The 20,763-nt window shown below is 46.8% G+C and overlaps 2 protein-coding genes across 6 annotated transcripts in view; one reads left to right on the top strand and one right to left on the bottom strand.

Moving 5' to 3' along the window:
- Positions 1–4,332: 4,332 nt before the first annotated feature.
- Positions 4,333–20,763, bottom strand: part of POLR3GL (RNA polymerase III subunit GL) — a 48,744-nt gene continuing 32,313 nt past the window's right edge. For 4 of the 5 annotated variants that reach the window (XM_045544880.1, XM_045544881.1, XM_045544882.1 and 1 more), the window contains 7 exons: positions 7,656–7,808; positions 7,189–7,318; positions 6,149–6,217; positions 5,746–5,802; positions 5,430–5,503; positions 5,183–5,296; positions 4,333–4,877 (listed from right to left, as the gene is read on the bottom strand). In XM_045544880.1, coding sequence (XP_045400836.1) covers positions 4,791–4,877; positions 5,183–5,296; positions 5,430–5,503; positions 5,746–5,802; positions 6,149–6,217; positions 7,189–7,318; positions 7,656–7,781 — 657 coding nt within the window. In that variant the 5' untranslated portion in view covers positions 7,782–7,808 and the 3' untranslated portion in view covers positions 4,333–4,790. Of the gene's footprint in view, positions 4,878–5,182; positions 5,297–5,429; positions 5,504–5,745; positions 5,803–6,148; positions 6,218–7,188; positions 7,319–7,655; positions 7,809–15,064; positions 15,147–20,763 lie in introns of those variants that run through there. The other variant, XM_045544878.1, reaches the window with a different exon arrangement.
- ANKRD34A (ankyrin repeat domain 34A) lies at positions 17,226–20,396 on the top strand. The gene is made up of 3 exons (XM_045544871.1): positions 17,226–17,397; positions 17,500–17,563; positions 17,942–20,396. Exon 3 carries the CDS (start codon positions 18,058–18,060, stop codon positions 19,546–19,548), a length of 1,491 nt encoding a protein of 496 aa, XP_045400827.1. The 5' UTR covers positions 17,226–17,397; positions 17,500–17,563; positions 17,942–18,057; the 3' UTR covers positions 19,549–20,396.

Raw genomic sequence — 20,763 nt, 5'->3', positions numbered from 1 at the left:
GAGATATGTATAGACATCACTAATATCTCTGGGCAGGTGTTAGAGTGGTAGTTCAGCGTGGAAAGCAAGACCCAAAACAGGAGCCAGGCCAAGTAAGGGAGAGGTGAGGGGCCAAGGGCAGCCAAGTATGGTCAGACAGGAAAGATTATGTAGGCGCCAGGAGAGAGGCTGGGGAAAGGAAATGGGAGACTTAGAAAAGGGCTGATCAGCATTTTCTGCTTCCTCTCCGAAATGGTCACACCAGCGTATGAGGAGGAGTACCAGAGTTTCTTTTCCTGTCCAAATGGGACTTTACCCATTCTCTCCAGGATATGAAAGACCTCAAATCTGCACCCAAACTTAGGTGGGTTTTTTCCCTCCACCTCTTTTAGTAAGACAAAGTTAGGTCTAACTAACTCCCTCCTGTTCTAGGACTGTCAACATTGTCCTGAACGTAACAAAGAATGTTAGAGACAGGATTTGGATGTTTTCCCCCTTTCTCTACTGTACACCAAGAGAAATGGAATCACAGGATGGGGATCATTCAGGGAGGGCCTGGGGAGCATAGCCCACAGCTGAGGATCCTAGGTGGAGGGGCGTTTTGGGCATGGAGAAGAACAGTCCCAGACTCTGACATGGGGACACAGCCCCTCCCTGTGGTCAGGATCAGGTCTGAGGAATCTCTGGATTCCTTTCCCAACATCTTGGCTGCCCAGGGTGATAGCACCTAGCCTCTCAGGTCTTGCAGTTACAGTCGGATCAGTATCTTCCCAATGACTCCCTTCTACATGCAAAGAGACAAATTAAAGCTTGTTGGCTATAACGCAAAGGTCTTTCTGAAGTGATACCAGGAAACTAGAAGAATTTATTTCCAGCTTTGTGGTCCCAAATGACCTGGGTTTGAGGGGGAAGGTGGGCCTCAGTAGGGGAAAGGTCAGTGGAGAAGAGGTCACTACTGATTTGGCCAGATTAGCTAACTGAGCTATTCCTATCTAGTTTATTTCTAGTCTCTGTCCTCTGGCCAGACATGATATGAGAGGAAATGGAGAGGACTTGCCTCTCAGCCCCTTCCTCAGTCAGAAATCTACTGGTGGCTTCCTTGATTTGAGTCCTGCAGGCTTGCAGCCTGTAACCTTGAACTCTCTTGTAGGGGTTGTCTCCTTCCTTGCTAGTTGGTGAATTGCTGATCTTCCTGCTGCTTGGACTGAAGCAGCTTCTTGGAAATGACTGGCCAAATGCCTGAGGTATCTTTAGCCTGCCTGGGCTGAAAATAAGGTGGGGAAATTCAGCGGATCAGCGATGGAATGAGTTCAGCAAAAGCCTTTGTTCTCAGAACCATTTGTATGTACTCTTACGGGTGGATCAACATAAGCCCTACTGTGTGAGAGCTAGAAGGGTTCCTAGTGGACATCCAATCTAAATTCATGTTTCACACATGAGGAAATTGAGGCATGGAGATTTATATGATTTTCCCAAAGGCACAAAGTATGGAGTGGTGAAACTAGGACCATAAGACAGTGTTTTGCCCAATTAAGATGGAGGCTCTCCTTCCTCTTGGTTAGTTCATAACCAGCCTATGCCTACAAGCCACCCTTTCTTCCACTCAAAGTTCAAACAGCAATAAAAATGAAGTGAGGAAAAGAACTGTCTTTTCCTTACCAACCCATACATGCCCAACACCTTAACCATTAGACCTCTGACCCTCCAATTTTCTTTGGCCTCTACTCCCAATCTAAACGGCATGTTGCATCCAGGTCTGCCCTTTGGCCTCCCTCAAACCACTTTAGTCACTGTGCCTGTTTGTAGATCCCACTCTCGAGCTGCCTACCCAAGGTTGGAGGGGACCAGGAGGCTAGGGATGGAGTATAGGGTAGGGAAGGATAGGATTCTTGCCAGAGAATCTACCCTTCCAGGGGCCAGTGCAGCCCAGGCTGTGGGCATGGAAGCAATATGTTCAGCATAAACAGGCCCTAGCAGGCGAGTAGTACAGGGCTGAGCAAGCACTGCGTGTGTCCTCTGTAAATATTTGCAAGCAGAGCCTTGACCCTAACCTCTCAGATGGTCCTCCAGAGAGAATAGGAACCCGACCCTGTTTACTAGGCTTTAGGCTTCAGCCTTAGGCTGCCTGATAGTAACTATGAAAAGTAGGGGAAAGGTCAATGGAAACAGTGTAGCTCATGCCTGGAACCACTCCAGAATCTGAGAAAGCGGCAGTGTCCCGGGTCTCTGGCTTTGTCCAGCAAGATCACCTGCCAGGCAGGGCAGAGTCCAAGAATAGTCTGATCTTTCTGACACTTTGTCTTTGAGGCAGTACAACTGATCCCAAGTGGTCACCCCAACCTTTGTCCTCCTTTCCCCAGTTTCATGGGAAAAGGATGTTTGTGTATAGAGGTGGGGGTAGGGGTGTGGCTTCAGTCCTCTTCTACTGCTACTTTTCCACAATCTTGTTTTTTCTCGCTCTTTTATGTTCCCAGCTGACATAATGTGGGACTTAGGGAGTGGCTGTGCCAACATAGACACAGGTATAGTTGACCAGGTTAGGACTGGTATGTATATGTACAGGAGAAAGATAAAAGGAAAATTTTCTGTGTCTTGTTTTTTGCTATTTCTTCCTAGCCACAATCAGAGGCTCAAGTATAATTATGGGAAACCCCAGTGACGGATCCTCTGTCCCCTTCCCCCCACTCCACTCACATAACACCTCAGAGAGATAAAAAAGGAAACATGTCAATCATCACAAATTGCCCAATAACTCTGGAATGTTCTGTTTCTATTACTGTTTCCTTCTCTGTTTTCTTGGCTGCTTCTATCTTAACACTTACTAACAAACCCAGACTAGGCTTTTAAGGTGCTTTCCCTCAATGGAGTCACAGCCCCTTTTCATTCTTTACAATGAGGTCAGGAATATCCAACCTTAGATTGCCAGTCTCTGTCACTTGATGCTGTAGGAAATTCAGTCTGCCTGAATGCAGTTAAGGAATTTCTTTCTTTTCTTTCTTTCTTTCTTTCTTTCTTTTTTTTGAGACAGAGTCTCACTTTGTTGCCCGGGCTAGAGTGCCGTGGCGTCAGCCTAGCTCACAGCAACCTCAAACTCCTGGGCTCAAGCGATCCTAATGCCTCAGCCTCCCGAGTAGCTGGGACTACAGGCATGAGCCACCATACCCGGCTAATTTTTTCTATATATATTTTTAGTTGTCCAGATAATTTCTTTCTGTTTTTCAGTAGCCACGGGCTCTCGCTTTTGCTCAGGCTGGTCTCCAACTCCTGAGCTCAAACGATCCACCCGCCTCGGCCTCCCAGAGTGCTAGGATTACAGGCGTGAGCCACCACGCCCGGCCCAGTTACGGAATTTCTTGAAGGTTCTCCTACATCTCATTTTATGCCTTTCAAATGCTCAGTAGGGCCACTATGATAGCATCCCAGATATCTGTGCAAGCTTCCTTATTCAGTTCCTATTCTGGACACGCAGCTTTCCCGTGACTGTTGCATGTCAAGTGGCTGCAACCAATCAGCTCATCTAAGGCTTCCTTAGAAGCCAATCAGAGCCCGGGGAAGTGACCTCACCCAAGGGAGAGCTGTGTGGGTGAGAAAGAGAAAGCATCTCTCAGAGCCGTGAGTGTCCCTAAGTCACTCCCCTCCTCCTCACCCTCCTAACTTCCTGTAAAACAACACCGCCTACCCCCACCCCTAAAGAAAGGGAGTGAGAAAAGCTAACTAAATTCCACAAAGGGAAGAACCAAAAGAGAAGCTGCAACTCAACCACACACTGGTTTCTGCAAGTGGAGAATAGGATACTTAGGGGGCTCCTTTTGCACAGATATATCTTTCAAAATGGGGTCTCCAAGGGAATATGCTGAGAAAGAGTCGGCTCCTCCTACCGACTCCCTCCCTCCACCTGGCTTTCTTGACTCTCCCTACAAAAATAGCTGTAATCATTCTTTGTAAATAAGGACAAGATCAAGGTCAAGTGTGGGAAAGAGAGGGCCTGTGTCCTTGTGAACATGTAAGAACAGAGACAATCGTGTCCCTGTGGCCTAAAGGACCTGAGGCTCAGAAGCCAGTGGGTCTGCAGGGAGCATGGGCTGTTCTTCTCTACAACTGACTCTGCATAGCTCTGCAGATGAGGTCCTGAATATTCCATGGCAGGGCTAGATTTCAGGTGTATTTCCCACCATGGGCAGAAGACGGAAGGAACAAAGTACGAGAGGCTAAACCCTCGAGTGTGTCACACTGGACTCTGCTCAGCTAGGCATCCCCTTCATCCCTCCGGCCCTTTCCCACTAGGTCACACCCTGGACAGAGAGGCAGATAAAAACACTTTATTTAAAAATATAAAACTGGGGGGGGGCAAGGGCAATATATGTAACCTAAACTTTTGTACCCCCACAATATGCCGAAATAAAAAAAAAAGAAAAAAAAATATAAAACTGGCCTTACTCCTCCTAACTGCTCCCACCTCCAATTATCTCCACAAAGAGCTATAAAAATTGCGTAGGAGTATGTGTACAGCTGCCTCAGCTCTAACAACCCCAGTTCTTTCTACTCTTCTTTCTCCCTTCATACAATTGAGACATTTGTCCTTTGCACCTTCCCCAAGGTATGAGAGGTGCTACAAAGGTGGAAGGAGGGAAGGGTAGAAAAGAGGCTATCCGTCATCACTCTCTATTCCTGTCTCCAGGGACCAAACAGATTATCTGAACTCTGACCAAATGATTTGCTTGTCCATAAAACCAAATAATAGGGACAGTCACTCTCTGTATCCCCAAATCAGGAAACATATGTGGGTCCAGGGTGTTGTTTGGGGTCCTTCTTCAGTATATAGCCTCATCCATATTGTCATCACTGTCACCTCCAAAGTCCTCTCCATTGTCAAAATATGACATGATATAATCAGTCTCCTGAAATGGAAAAAAAGAAGTAGGAGTCAGGGCTGCTTTTGGCATTCTGCTTCCTCCTTGTGCACCAGGCCCCTTTCCTCGTGATCACACCATACCAGGCCTGGATATCCCTTCCAGCTGTAGTTCATTTCTGAGAAGAGTCTGGGGACAGATGAAGTGGACAGAAACCCCTACCTTTGGGGGGCACTATCTCCTTTGGCCTTCCAACCCTCTGAGGAGTAGTATACCCTGATGCAAAGAATTGAGATTCCCAGAGCTTATGAGGGGAAGACAGGGAGGCTAAGGTGGAAGGAAACCCCCTTCACCTCTTCATGTTCTTCTTCATCATACTCTTCTTCTTCTTCCTCTTCCTTCTCTTCTTCTTCTTCTTTCTCCTCATCTTCCTCTGAAGTCACTTCTTCTTCTTTCTTCTCCAGGGTCTGATGTGATGACAAATAGGAAGAGAAACTCAGATTCAGCTCACAGTACGGAAAAATTGAGGAACACATGGGGACAAAGAGAAAAGGAATGGATTTAGGTCTCAGGAGGTCTCTGTGCATATTTTCTCCTCACCTCTAGTTTCTGTATTGTTTCCTCTTTATCTTCTGTGGTCTTAGGGGGCCTCTTGGGGAGTAGAATGGTGATCCCTGGTGGGCGGATAAAAAGATGAACCATCAGAGACCAAATCTTGCTAGCTTTCTACCCAACCCTCCTGCAGAGAACATGTCACTCTGCTGCCCTCATGTGGCCACTGTGGCATCCAGCAACAACACTTGGTAGATTGGGTAGGAATTGGGAGGACAGGTGAGAGCACCAGCAGACTTGGCCCTCCAGCAGACAGAGAGAGGAAACTTCTACTCTCTACTTCTTGTTTCTAGATAACACTCACGCTCCTTCTGTAGCTTCCGCACTCGGATCTTTAGCTCCCGGGGTAGACGCCGCCAATCTGGGAATAGTAGGAATGTGAATGTCAATAGGATCCTGCCTGGGGTCTCCTATGAATGATGACTGGTTTTATTTAAAGGAGAGGTGAGGGTTTTAATGGAGAGGAAGGAAGGGGTTGGGTCAAAGCTGCTCAGAACAAAATTGTGGCTTAGATGCCTCCTGAAGAATGGGAGTTATTTAATAGGTTTTTCAGGTAGAGTCTGAGAGTATTTCGGAAGATAACTAAGGGTCTAGTTTGTAGACAATGGATGGGGGAGGAGCATGGAAACACCAGGAGTGGTGGTGGAGGCTTGAGGCAACTCAAGCATTTGAAAGAAGGGCAGTCCATGAAAGGGCCAATCACCTACCAGGGTTCCAATCGATGGCATTGTCAATCGGCCCTGACATCTGATATTTGTCTGAGTAACGCTCCACATCTGAGGGGTCAGAGGTCAAGAGTCAAAGTTTTATCCCTTCAGAGCCCTGGAACAGGGTTGTTTCTGAGAGTCCAGCCCTCTTAATTATCAGGAATAATCTGTCTCCTCACCCAAAACCCACAGCCCAGGGGGTCATTTTAAGTGAAGACCTCATCACTCTTCTTTTTTTATTTTTGGAGACAGGGTCTTGTTCTGTTGCCCAGGCTAGAGCGCAGTGGCATCATCATCACTACAGCTTCAAAATCATGGGCTCAAGCAATCCTCCCACCTCAGCCTCCCGAGTAACCCTCATCATTCTTCTAACCTGCCCTCTTGCCACCCAAAACTGTGATGATACTTTTTCTCTCTTATCTCAAAGGCACAGTCATATTGAGTAGTATGGTGCAGTGGAAAGCATACCAGGGAACAAGAAAATAGGGTTTTAGGCTTCTCTTTACTCTTTGTTAACAGGTTAACTTAGGTAAGTCTTTTATCCCTCTGAGCCTCAGCTTCTAGGGCTTTAGTAGGAAGGCACCAGTTGTCAATATACTGAAATACTGTACTTCCGCACTAGTTGGTAAATTTCTACTGTCCCAAGCTTCCCAATAGTGTTCCCTTCCTCCAGTCCCTCCTGGTCTCCCCATCCTCCCCATGACCCACTAAACAAGCATTAATACTTTACTTAGATGGGGTTCTCAGAGACCAGGCACTCGCCCCCTTCTGATGGGTTGGTGCTTCAGATTGTAAAAATTTTTAATACATCCTCCCATTTATATGTGTGAAATGAGCTCTTAATACTTAACCTCCCACTGTCCCAAGACTATTGTGAGACTCAAAACAAACCATGAACTGTAATGCATTTCAGATGCAGGAGTCATTATCATCGCCTCCCAGTTAGTGCACTTCCTGGGCCTCTCTGGCCCCCACAGTGCTGAGCACAGGGCACTGCCCATGGGAGGCACTCAGAACATGATGCCAGCATTCCAACTGACCTCTTTTGGGGACAGCTGGCCGGATGAAGTAGGGGAGCTGCCTCATGGCTCCTCGTAGCTCCTGCTTCAGTGCTAGGACATATTCTCCTTCCTCTCCTGAGGGCAGAGGCACTGGGTGGTATTCCAAGGGCTAAAGAGGCAGGAGCAGTGGTCATTTCAGGGAAAAAATACTGAGTACAAATCTGGGAGGGCTTCTCCTCCCAATTTAATCCAATGCTCCCACTAAGCAGAGGATCACAATGAGAATTGGGGAAGCAACATAGCATTTTGAAAGCTGGGGACCTGGGAATGTGAGAAGTAAGGGTAAGACACTTCTTTGCCTGGAAAACATCCCTTGTGAGTTGGGAGTATAGAGACAGGGAGGGGCAAGATGGAGATGGTTTTGTGATGGTTCAGGAGAAATCCAGGATCATAAACAGTCATCAAGGGGTCCATGGAAATCTTGGGAAGGGAGGGGAGACACTCACAGGAAAGAGTGGAGAAGGCTGCAGGGTGGGTGGGGGCAAAGCATCCCCCTTCCCAATGCCCACGGCTTCCATGTTGAAGGTCAGCTGGCCCCGGCCACGACCCCGGCCACCACCCCGGCTGGCCATGGTATTTAGAGATCCAGCAAGAAAAACCTGAACAAAGAGAAAAAGAAGTACAGTTGAATGAACAGGAAACCAAGGAAGTACAAAACACTCAATTTTCTCTCCCTGGGACTTGAAAAGCCAATATCATTCAATTAATTTTGACTGATAAGGCACAGTACCAGACAGGGAATTTCTCTTTTTCTTTTTTTTTAAACAGTCTCACTCTGTCGCCTGGGTAGAGTGCAGGGGCGTCATTATAGCTCACTGCAACCTCAAACTCCTGGGCTCAAGCAATCCTCCTGCCTCAGCCTCCCCAGTAGCTGGGACTACAGGCATGTGCCACCAGGCCCAGCTAACTTTTCCTATTTTTGGTAGAGATGGGGTCTCATTCTTGCTCAGGCTGGTCTTGTACTCTTGACCTCAAGCGATCCTCCCACCTCAGCCTCCTAGAGTGCTAGCATACAGGCATGAGCCACTGCACCCAGCAACAGTCAGAGAATTTCTGAAAATATAAACATGGATGAGACATGGTCCCAATGGGACAGATAATTGCAACATAGTGTAATTGCAGCACAAAAGAGAAAGTGATTAGACCCTTAGACAAAACTCTACATCCCTAAGACAATTTGATGGTTATCACTATCTGCATTTCTATATATTAATATAATCTTTGAATTCTTTCTCTCTCTGGCTTTCCAAACCCAGTCAGGCTCCAGTTCAATCCAATGCAATGTGTTTCAGCAAAACATTTATTAATATTAAGCATCTAACAAGAAAAAGGTAGTGTGCCGGGTACTGTGGGAGCACAAGGATGAGTCACCAATTGCATCGTCAACCAGGGGAAAAGAGACATTACAATCAAATTGTTCTTTTAAAACAGCACTTGGAAACAGAATTTTAGAATTGAGAGGACTCTTAGAGATCATCTAGTCCAAACCCCTCCCAGTGCAGGACTCCACTCTATAAATTGTTAGTTATATAGCTTATAATGGCATTTTCCTAAAGACAAGGTGTCCATTCTCCCCCAAGACAGCACATTGTACTATGATCAACTCTGATGAATAGAAAGTTCCTCCTTCCACTGAAATGAATTCTGCCTTTTGTCATCAATCCTGAGGAGCCAGTCAAAGGCAGCTGGGATGGGGGATAAAATCAAAAAATGAAAATGAAACTTGAAAGAAATGACATTCCAGTAGCAATGAGCACACCTACCACCCAGATCTTGGTTTCTAATACCATTTTCCAATAAAAGGAACCAGGGCTCCTTAGGGAAATGGTTGATTCTAAGACAGGGTAGGAGATATACAAGATGAGCCTGGAGCATGTTGAGTAACTAGAAAATAAGAAAGTGCTCAAAACAATAACAACCACACTCACATATTGATGGGACTATGTCAAAGGGCATAAGAGCCAATTGAAAGAGCTCCTAATGTCCAAAACTGGAATAATTTCAGCAACAAAATAAATAAAGTAGTATTGAATTATAACCTGAAAGTATGAGATAAATATTCATGAATCCATAGTGATATAAATAAATGACTGAATTAATACATGGGGAAGAAAAGAGATATTACTCATGCAGAATTCCAAATCAATTATGTAGCTACTCCACCCTGAAAGTACAGGAGCATAACTATCCACTCTTTAAGTGTGGACTGTATAAAGAATTTTGTCCAGTACAATTTTGGAAATCAGAGAGGGGGATTTACAGTAGAGAGACTGGACAAACACTACTTCAGCCAGGTGACCAAGGTCAACATCAACAGTCATAAATTATGTTGATAGTATGTGCCCTTAATATTATTTGATGAAATGTTACTTTACCTCTGTGATCATCCTCCCAAAACACATAACCCCAGCACAATAATGAGAAAAATATCAGACAAATTCCAACAGAGGGGTATCCAACAATACACCTCACTCCTCAAAACTGTCAAGATCATCAAAGTCTGAGAAACCGTCGCATTTAAGAGGAGCCTAAGAGGCCAGGCGAGGTGGCTCACACCTGTAATCCTAGCCCTCTGGGAGGATCGCTCGAGGTCAGGAGTTTGAGACCAGCCTGAGCAAGAGCGAGACCCCATCTCTACTAAAAATAGAAAGAAATTATCTGGCCAACTAAAAATATATATAGAAAAAATTAGCTGGGCATGGTGGTGCATGTCTGTAGTCCCAGCTACTCAGGAGGCTGAGGCAGTAGGGTCGCTTAAGCCCAGGAGTTTGAGGCTGCTGTGAGCTAGGCTGATACCATGGCACTCTACCCGGGCAACAAAGCGAGACTATGTCTTAAAAAAAAAAAAAAAGTAAAAAAAAAATAATAATAATAATACTGTATCAGTATTGGGTCATTAATTGTAACAAATGTACTATGCTAATATGGAATGTTAATAAGAGGGGAAACTGGGCCAGAGATATATGGGAACTCTTGGTATTATCTGCTCAATTTTTCTGCAAATCTAAAATTGTTCTAAAAATAAATCTATTTTAATAAAAAAGAAACAAGTAGCAATTCAAAACTCACAAAATATTAGTTGATGGAAAAAAGATTTTAAGATAATACATAGAACATAATCTATTTTGTCAAAAATACAAACACACACATATAAATTAAAAAGCTGTTCTTGAAGGATATAAACCAAAAATTAAAATGGTTAATTTGAGGTGATGGAGTTTTTCTGTGGATTTTTTTTTTTTTGGTTATGCATATTTTAGGGTTTTTCTCTATACTGAATAGCTACTGCTATTGTAATAAGAGAAGAATATTCACTTAAAAATTTAAAAATATGGTGAAAAAATAGATGAGACTAATAACGTGTAGGTAGAAGGAGAGGGTAGAAAAATGTATATCTGAGAAATGTGGAAAGTTTCAAGTCTAACTGCCATGAAAAATCTGAGGAAAAATGGCTGTTGGTTAACAGATTAAACTGTGACTTATTTGAAAAGAACATAATAGGGGAGAAGGAGGTCTCATGGAGATTAGAAAAAGAATAAGAATTTGTCATCATGTCCTCAGTCTCTTTCAAGGGAAAGGACACTCTAACTAGCTGGCTCAGGTATCATTCCACTCGACACATACAGTTCTAGCAGTGAAGATAGGAGCTGCTTTGATTGCAAAGCAGAGAGGAGTTAAGAAAAGGCCATGAGCTTTGAGGTTATACAAATTCAACTCCATTTCTACATATTAACACATTAACTACTACATGAGTTGCATTTAACTCACACTAGTTTTGAGCCTGGGGGTTCACGAAGCTTATGTAACTCAGACGTCTTATTACCTTGGTAGTCACATGGTTCAAGGGCAACTCACGCTGCCATGCTGTAGCATACATGTTACATGATGGGTGGCCCCCTGGGCAAAACCTTGCAGTTGATTCAAAGTTTTTATTCTATTTTTGTAATAAAATAACACGGTTCCAAGGAAAAAAATTTTTTCTAGTGTGGCACTTAATGTGTTAAATGAGTGATCCTCCAAGTATGTGGAGGAAAAAGATGACAACATTTTATTTAATCCAGGCAATAAACTGGTGGTTGGGAAACTATAAACCATCCATCTACCCCACTCAGTTTAAGAATCTACAACAACAAATCTCAGTTGTTTAAGATTGTAATTGACTCTGAATTCTCGAGGATATTTAAAGTCTCATAATCTGGCCCTAATCTGCTCCTACTTTTTTTTTTTTTAGACAGAGTCTTGCTCTGTCACCCAGGCTAGAGTGCCGTGGCATCAGCCCAGCTCACAGCAACCTCAAACTCCTGGGTTCAAGCAATCCTTCTGCCTCAGCCTCCCGAGTAGCTGGAACTACAGGCATGTGCCACCATGCCCGGCTAATTTTTTTCTATATATATTTTTAGCTGTCCAGATCATTTCTTTCTATTTTTAGTAGAGACAGGGTCTTGCTCTTGTTCAGGCTGGTCTCGAACTCCTGACCTCGAGCGATCCTCCCGCCTCGGCCTCCCAGAGTGCTAGGATTACAGGCGTGAGCCACCTCGTCCAGCCTGCTCCTCCTTAACGTCAACCTTCCCTAGTGTTCACCCTGCATTCTGCTTTCCCCCAGACAACATCTCATATACACTATACTCATTCCCAATTATGCATACCTGTGTAGTGTGGTAAAAGTTACTAAGAAGCAGTTTTCAACAAAACATACAGAAAAACACGAATGATTATATCAAATTTAAGGAAGCCAGTACTTGTAGTGGTTAAGAACACAGATTTGAATCCCAGTTCTGTCATTTTCTAGCTACATAAGCTTAGGCAATTTATTTATTGTAAATTGTTTCCTAAACCTGTTTCCTCACCTATAAAATGAGAATAATAATAATACCACCACCTTCATTCACTCAGCAAATATGTATTAAGCGCTTATTATGTGCCAGGCACTGTTCTAAATGCTAGTGATATACCAGTGAGCAAAATGGACAAAAAACTGCTGTAGCTATGGCCTTCAAATGGAGCTTACTTTCTAGTGAAGTCATCAGCATACAAACAATATTTCAAGTCATGAAACTGGGTTAGATCCCTAAAGGTGTGGATATGGACAGAAAAAAAAGAAATCCAGAGACCGAGAACTGGGGCACTCTAATATTTAGAGTTTGCTATGATTGTAATAAATACAAGAAGGTAATACTCATATATTAGAATTCTTGGGAAAAATAATCACCCCAATAGAAAAAAATGGGCAAAGGACATGAACAGGCAATAAACAAAAGAATGGCCAATAAAACCACTCTTCTCCTATCAAATTGACAAAAATTTACTTTTTTTTTTTTTTTTTTAGAGACGGGGTCTTGCTGTGCTCAGGCTGGTGTCGAACCCCTGAGCTGCAGCTATCCTCCCGCCTCGGCCTCCCAGGAAGCTATGACTACAGGCATGAGCCACCGACCTGGCAGACAAAGATTTAAGTAATAATCAGGCTGTCATGAGTATTTTTTTCAGACGGAAACTCTTATACTCCATTGGAAAACTAAAAACACAATCTTTCAAGGGGAGCAGTTTGACCACTGGAATCAACAACCTTTTAGATGTTTATAACCTTAATCCAGTAATCCTACTTTAAAAATCTCTCCCAAAGAAATCATCAGATATACATACAGAGATGTAAGTACAGGGATGTTCATCAAAGAGCTATTTACGGTAGCAAAAATTCTGAAATAACCAAAGTGGTCCAACAACAAATGAATGGTTAAAAAAATCAAAACCCATTTTAGACTATTATGAAGCCATAAAAAGCATGACTCCAAATAATATTTAAAGGCAGAAAAATGTTCACAATATAATATAGATTGGGGGAAACATAATATAAAATTATATTTATTGGCCAGGCGAGGTGGCTCATGCCTATAATCCTAGTACTCTGGGAGGCCAAGGCAGGAGGATCGTTTGAGTTCAGGAGTTCGAGATCAGCCTTAGCAAGAGTGAGACCCCGTCTCTACTGAAAATAGAAAGAAATTAGCTGAACAACTAAAAATATATAGAAAAAATTAGCTGGGCATGGTGGCGCATGCCTGTAGTCCCAGCTGCTCGGGAGGCAGAAGGATTGCTTGAGCCCAGGAGTTTGAGGTTGCTGTGAGCTGGGCTGACACCACGGCACTCTAGCCTGGGCAAGAGAGTGAGACTGTCTCAAAAAAGAAAAATTATATTTATTATATGGCCCTATTTATGTATGGGACACACACATGTGTATATATATATATACACACACAGAGAAAAGAAACTGAAAGGATACATGTCAAAATGTGAATAGTTATCACTACATCATGGTGATGAAATAATAGGCATTTTTTTATATCTTTATGTGTTTCCAAATTTTCTAAAATAAATATTATTACTTCTATAATCAGAAAACAAAAGGGATGGTTTGCTTTTAAGAATACTATCACTAGGCCGGGCACGGTGGCTCACGCCTGTAATCCTAGCCCTCTAAGAGGCCGAGGCAGGTGGATCGCTCGAGGTCGGGAGTTCGAGACCAGCCTGAGCAAGACCCTGTCTCTACTAAAAATAGAAATAAATTATCTGGACAACTAAAAATATATACAGAAAAAATTAGCCGGGCATGGCGGCGCATGCCTGTAGTCCCAGCTACTCGGGAGGCTGAGGCAGTAGGATCGCTTAAGCCCAGGAGTTTGAGGTTGCTGTGAGCTAGGCTGACGCCACGGCACTCTAGCCCGGGCAACAGAGTGAGACTCTGTCTCAAAAAAAAAAAAGAATACTATCACTAAGACAGATTTCCCTCTTTTACAATGGAAGTGTGAAATGCATTTCATTGAGCTATATATTTATTTAGCGTATCTGTTGGATATTGACTGAAGAATAAATATTCAAAAATGGAAAGACCTGCAAAGACAGGGAGTTCTCTTACTAAAGATGTTTATGTGGAAGCTGGGTAACAATTTATTAAATAGAGTTTGTCAGAGGACGGATGCATGGCTAGAGTAGAGGATTCACTATGATCCCTATTGTCTAGCAGTGTGTCTGGTATTAATAGGTGCCCAATAAATATTTGTTGAGTGAATGAATAAATAAATACATGATTCCTATGGTCCCTTCCCAACTTGAGACCTTGTGATTCATAAAGCCTCCCCTCACCATTCCAGTTGTACTCACTTTCTTCCTTCTCTAGACTGTGGGAACAATTACCAAACACTAATATTACGAACCACTAATTTATGGGCCCTTAATTATATGCTGTATTGTCTTTTATTGTTCCCTAATTACGTTAGGAGTTTAAATTCTGCCTCCTCAACAAGAGTACTAGTTCCCATAAATCAATTCCGTTCAGTTAACCCTTACTGGGCACTATGTATTAAGTACCTGAACCTGCCCAACAAAACCTTATATTCTAAAAAGCATAGAAACATTAAGAGAGCGCGCACTCAGTGTTCTAATAAAGGTATACATAAAATGCTATCGTCGGACACGGAAACAATGAATTTTGCAAGAACATCAATCCAGGAAAGCTACAGGTATGACGTAATATTTCAGCTGAGTCCTGATAGGTAATAGGAGTATGCCAGGCTCCTAGGGGGATAATATTAATAGATTCGGGGGAGGCTGATGACATAGCAAAGAGTCAGAGGTACTAGAGTGAGTCTCACTTTCTGCTTTAATATATCTCTCCGTTGCACAATAGAAAACTACGGTTTTCAATACAGCAATGGGAGCCCAGGGTAGAAAGGGTAGGGAGCCAGAAGGGGACTGATCCAACAGGCAGCTGGAAAGTGTTGTCTATTTTGCAGGCTGGCTCAGGTGAACTAGCTGGGCAAGTGTGGTACCGACCCAGGTCAGAGCCACCAGGTCGGAGCCTTACCTGCTGCCCCTCCCCCACGCGGAGCCCAAGCCAAGGCCAACTTGAAATTTGCTTGTCTTCCTCAAGCCGCAGGCGTTCAAGGCCCGCCTCTCGAAGCTCCCTATTGGTGAGTTCTCCCGGCCAATCTAGGAAAAGCAGAGGAGGGAGGTCCCCGCCCCCTTGAAGCTTGGAACTAGAAGGAGGGAGGGAGCGAGTAAGCCTGAACCGTGGCTTGGGAAGCGGGGCGCAGAGAGAGATGTGGCTGCAGAATCACCAAGGGTCAGTTATTTCCGACCTCACCCCAGATGGAGGAGCTCCTGGCCAGCGAGAGTTCACAGAAGGAACCTGACAGTCAGATCTCTTCGAGGGACTCTGTTTAGGGAGCCCCCACAGAGAAGCCAAAGGATAACTCCTACAGAGAAATGAACCCCTATCAAAGCTGCTCTTTAGGGATAAGTCTTTTTGTGACTCTGGCTTCACAGCTTGGCCTCTCCTCCATTACTCCAATCGTCCTTTCAATCCTACATTGCCTCCCTCCAGCACCACCAATGGATACTTCTTTTCTAAAAATATTTTTGTGTAGGTTGCTGCCGTGTCTATGAGAAGGTGGGAAGAGGGTTTGGGGAAGGAAGGATTGAGGATCAGAGAACCAAGGTTAGGGAGGCTGGGCAGGAGCCTAGTGTTTTCTGAATGTTCCACTGCCTTCGGGCTCCTCCAAGCCCTTTGGTAAAGGAGGACAGGGTGAAAGGAATCGTCTTACTTTCACAGAAAACAGAAAAAGGGAAAGAGTTCAGAGTGAAGATAAAATCTAGAAGTTACTCAAAAAGACTATCTCAGATGTCAGAGAAAATGGCTTCTAGACTGGGAGGCTGTAGGTTCAGTGGCAAGTGCCCAGTCTTTGGAATGGGACAGAAACATAGCTGTGAAGCTCTGGAGAACTTTCTTAGCCTTATTAAGTCTCAGTTTCCTCACCTGTAAAAAAGAAGGTAATATTTCCTACCTTATAGCGTTGTTGTGAGGATTGGAGATGATGTATATAAAGCACTTGGCACATAGTTGGCATCCAAGAAATGGCTAGTAAAAATGGGTAGCTTCCGTGCAAATATTCTCTCTCTCCCTTCCCTGGGAACACTATTTTTAATATCTTGTGTCTGGGGGCCTCTAGCCTCCAAATTATATTAGGACCTTAGGTGAGCTTTCTAAGTCCTTAGGATTTTTTCTCATCTCCCACTTCCCTTGGTGCCTTCCAGCTGGGCACAAACTCATTCCTAAAATACGTAGATGGAAGCTGTGGTAACCATGGAGACAAGGCGGGTGGCAGGGAGAGGCAGAGACAGTGTGAGAGACCAACAGCAACAGATAGGAAGAGAGAAGACATAAGGAGCGATTCAGACAGAGACCTTCAAGCAAGATGGAAAAATAATGAGTCTCAGCAAGACTGAGAGTAAAGACAGGCAATGCGAAGAGCATGTGTTACACGGCATGTGTTACACGGTCTGCTCTTCTCCTTGCCCCTTTCCTATCTCTCCCCCTCCAAGAATATGGGATGGAGGCATCTGAAAATGTCCCTTACCCTGTCTAAAAATTCCTCCGGATATCCACTTTCCTCATACTTATCTAAGAGGTCTACATAAGGGAGCTGAGGTCCAGGTTTCTCTGTGATGTGTGTTCCCTTTTGGGAGAGGTAGGGTGGGGATGTACCTGTGTCTGACTCCAGGCTGGATCGTGTTCTCCCTGACAAACTACAAGAAGGCAGCCAGATCTCCTGTCTCTGCATAGTATGGACGGCGGCTGTGGATCCAAATAGCCTCTCTACACCCCTCTGCACAGTGTGCCATGTACCGTGTGTGGCAGGTCAGGTCTGACGCACAGGAGCGCATAAAAAACACACCAAGTGCTGAGAATGGTGATCTGCTGAAGCTCGGCGAAGAATCCGGATGGTCCTTGTCTGAGTGGTGGAGGAGTCCCCTAAGGAACACTTAGGTTTGTTGGGGCTGAGGGGAGGGCTGCTAAGAAAGGGAAGTCAGGATTGGAGCCTCTACATTTTGGAAGGTTTATGTGTGCATGGGGGGAGCGGTTTGGTACCCGACGCCCCCACCCGCAGAGACTGGGCTATAAATAGCACAGCAGAGCTCCGCCCCCCCCCCAGCTTCTCTCCTCCGGAGCCGGCGCTGTGCCCGGGGCGCTCCGGGAGGAGGGACCAGGATCCGGCGCGGGGCGCAGATACTGACACCAAGGGAATCCGGGTGCCCCCCCAAAGCCATGTGGGCCCCCGGGAACCAGGCTCCGCCACCCAGGCTGCCCAGTGGCCACGGCCTCAATCCTGGCCGGGTGGAGATTCTGCGGATATTCAGGTATCTATTTGGGCGCACAGCCTGGGAGGGGAAAGAGCAAGGAGTGATGGGGAACATAGCAGGGGCAAAAGAAACCCCCAATTCTCCCTCCACCCATTTTAGGTCCCAAACGCAAGCTGCTTCCCTCCCCCCACTCAATTTTTGGGGCTGTGGCAACCTAAAAGAGGTTAGGAATGGGAATATGTGTGTGACTGTATGGGTGCATGTGTGTGGGTGGGTGGTGTTCAGCATCCTAGAAAGGGGGATTCCAAATGTGGCTACGAAAAGGGGGATGCTGGAAAGGTCTGATAAGCCGTGGGGTGAGGGTGGGGGTGCGGATATCCCTGCGCGTGCACGAACGCATTTGCACGCGCTCGTCCTTCAGTGCGGGTGCACCCTTCCCACCTCCTCAGGCATGCGCTGGGGGGGAAGGGGCGGCTCAAAGGCATGAGTTAGAGAAAGGACTGTGTGCCGTGGAGATCTTCCCCACCCCACGCCGGGTCCCTCCATCGGTGCCTCAGTTTCCCTGCTGAATCCATCAATAAGATCTTCCTCTTTCTTGCAGGGATCTGCTTTGCCACTGAGACCTCAGGCCTCTGCCAACCACCACCCCCACACCCCTAGCCATCCTCGGCAGGTCCCAGTCCCGGCTCCATCGGTTCCCTCGCCCCAGCCGCAGCTATGCTGCACACGGAGGGCCACGCTCTTCTTCGGGCCGTGGGTCAGGGTAAGCTACGCTTGGCCCGTTTGCTTCTGGAGGGAGGCGCCTACGTGAATGAGGGTGATGCCCAGGGGGAGACTGCGCTAATGGCGGCCTGTCGGGCCCGTTATGATGACCCTCAGAACAAGGCGCGCATGGTACGCTACCTCCTGGAGCAAGGCGCGGACCCGAACATTGCAGACCGCCTAGGGCGCACTGCGCTCATGCACGCTTGCGCCGGGGGTGGGGGCGCTGCGGTGGCCTCGCTGCTCCTTGCCCACGGCGCAGACCCCTCCGTCCGAGATCACGCGGGCGCCTCAGCGCTTGTCCACGCCCTGGACCGCGGGGACCGCGAGACCCTTGCCACGCTGCTAGACGCCTGCAAGGCCAAGGGCACGGAGGTCATCATCATTACCACTGATACCTCTCCCTCGGGCACGAAGAAGACCCGGCAGTATCTCAATTCCCCACCATCCCCAGGGGTGGAGGACCCTGCTCCCGCTCCTCCTAGCCCGGGGGTCTGCACGTCGCCTTCGGAAATCCAGCTGCAGACTGCTGGAGGAGGAGGGCGGGGGTTGTTATCCCCTCGCACCCAGGAAGAAGAGGAGAAGCGGGACGTATTTGAATTCCCTCTTCCTAAGCCCCCCGATGACTCCTCCCCTTCTGAGCCGCTCCCCAAACCACCACGTCACCCCCCTAAACCCCTCAAAAGGCTCAACTCCGAGCCCTGGGGCCTAGTAGCCCCTCCTCAACCGGTCCCGCCCGCGGAAGGGAGACCTGGGATCGAGCGCTTGACCACCGAATTCAACGGCCTGACCCTGACCGGTCGACCCCGTCTTTCCCGACGTCACAGCACAGAAGGCCCGGAGGACCCGCCCCCATGGGCGGAGAAAGTGACGGGCGGGGGTCCCCTGTCTCGCCGAAATACAGCGCCAGAGGCTCAGGAATCTGGTCCCCCTTCAGGGCTGAGGCAGAAACTGAGCCGCATGGAGCCGGTGGATCTCGACACCCCCGGACATCTTTGCCCTGATTCGCCAGAGTCCAGTCGCCTGTCCCTGGAGCGCCGCCGTTACAGCGCCTCCCCGTTGACCCTCCCTCCAGCCGGCTCGGCTCCCTCCCCGCGCCAGTCCCAGGAGAGTCTGCCTGGGGCCGTATCTCCGCTGAGCGGAAGGAGGCGAAGTCCCGGGCTGCTGGAGCGGAGGGGCTCTGGGACGTTGCTCCTGGACCACATATCGCAAACGCGGCCAGGTTTCCTGCCCCCGCTCAACGTCAGCCCCCACCCCCCTATCCCCGACATTCGCCCCCAACCCGGAGGTCGGGCGCCTTCGTTGCCTGCCCCTCCCTATGCCGGGGCACCAGGCTCTCCCAGGACCAAGCGCAAATTGGTGAGACGACACTCCATGCAAACTGAGCAGATCCGCCTGCTAGGGGGCTTCCAGAGTCTAGGCGGGCCAGGGGAGCCAGGGCGCTGAGAGAAGTGAGCGGAGCCAAGGAGGGTGGGGATCAGGACCTTGATGGGACAGGTGGGAGAACCAGCTCACACACATACCATGGACAGAGGGGTCTCTTGCATGTGCTCATGAGAACGGTGCACACACACATGGTTAAACATGTGTCCACAAGCACAGCACTCTTACTGGCAAGGAAGGATAAGTACTCTTATTTACTGGGCATATAGACACATGCAATCATGCCCTGGTCATTTCACATGCATGTGGGATTACTTGTGTACCCACAGGCACAGCACACTAATAAACACACGTGGCCACTTGTGCTAGGGTCCCAAACTCACTTACATTTGTTCAGAAGCAGTAGGGAACCCCCTACTATGGGTAGTCTCCAATATCTTTGCCCTCCTGCCGAACCAATCCCTTGCTTTCCATGTATACCCCGCAACACAGCCTATCACGATTTTGCATACTCCACCCTCTTCATGAATATCCCACCCCATTCTGCAGGTCTTGCTTCTCTCTCCAGGCCTGGCTCCTGCTCCTTGTTCACACCCTACTTCCAGCCCCAAACACTTTTCAGGATATCTTCACTCTTCTTGGGGTTCCTGCAGCAACCCCCCTGCCTCAGTTCTGCTGCTGCCCTCCATGCCTCAACTTCACTTCTCAATTAACTTCCTGCTTTTTATTCCCAGCCTGTTCCCCCAACCACTACAATACGTTGTCTCATTTTCCCACGGGGTGGGTCATGGGCTCTAAGCTGCTCTTCTGTCTGTCTGAGCTTATGAACACCCCCACAAGGTAGAAGTGGGGAGTAACCCTAAATCACTCTTCTCTCCACTTGACATATCAAATAAATGTGTTCAGAAGTCTCTGTTTTGTCACTTCTGCCTGGAAGTGTGGGTGTGGGGAATGAGGAATGGGGAGGGAGGGTGATCCTAAGTTAAAGCTATAATGATCCAGGGGACACTTAGAAGTTCCAGCCACCTTCTTTTCAGGAGACCAACTGACCAATTGTTGTTGTAGAAGAAAAGGCAAGTATCCTGTGTCCTGAAGGTTTTAAGGCATTTGGCAGGCTTTTCATTTCCTCCAATTTCCCCTATGTCCATCCTTGAATTCTTTAAGATTCCTACAAAGAGTCCCTTCCTCCACCACCAGCAGATATATCCAGTACATTGACTGCCCTTGTTCTAGCTTCCTATTTCTTGGCCACTCACAGTTGTTACTCAGGGTCTAATT

The sequence above is a fragment of the Lemur catta genome, chromosome 3, assembly GCF_020740605.2.
Source record: "Lemur catta isolate mLemCat1 chromosome 3, mLemCat1.pri, whole genome shotgun sequence".
NCBI classification, from domain to species: Eukaryota; Metazoa; Chordata; class Mammalia; order Primates; family Lemuridae; genus Lemur; species Lemur catta.
The sequence above is the reverse complement of the archived record's forward strand: the minus strand, read 5'-3'. Positions and strand labels throughout refer to the sequence as shown.

What these genes read in the sequence shown, in the direction of transcription:
- ANKRD34A (XM_045544871.1), top strand. Translation starts at nt 18,058, where the DNA reads ATGCTGCACACGGAGGGCCACGCTCTTCTTCGGGCCGTGGGTCAGGGT.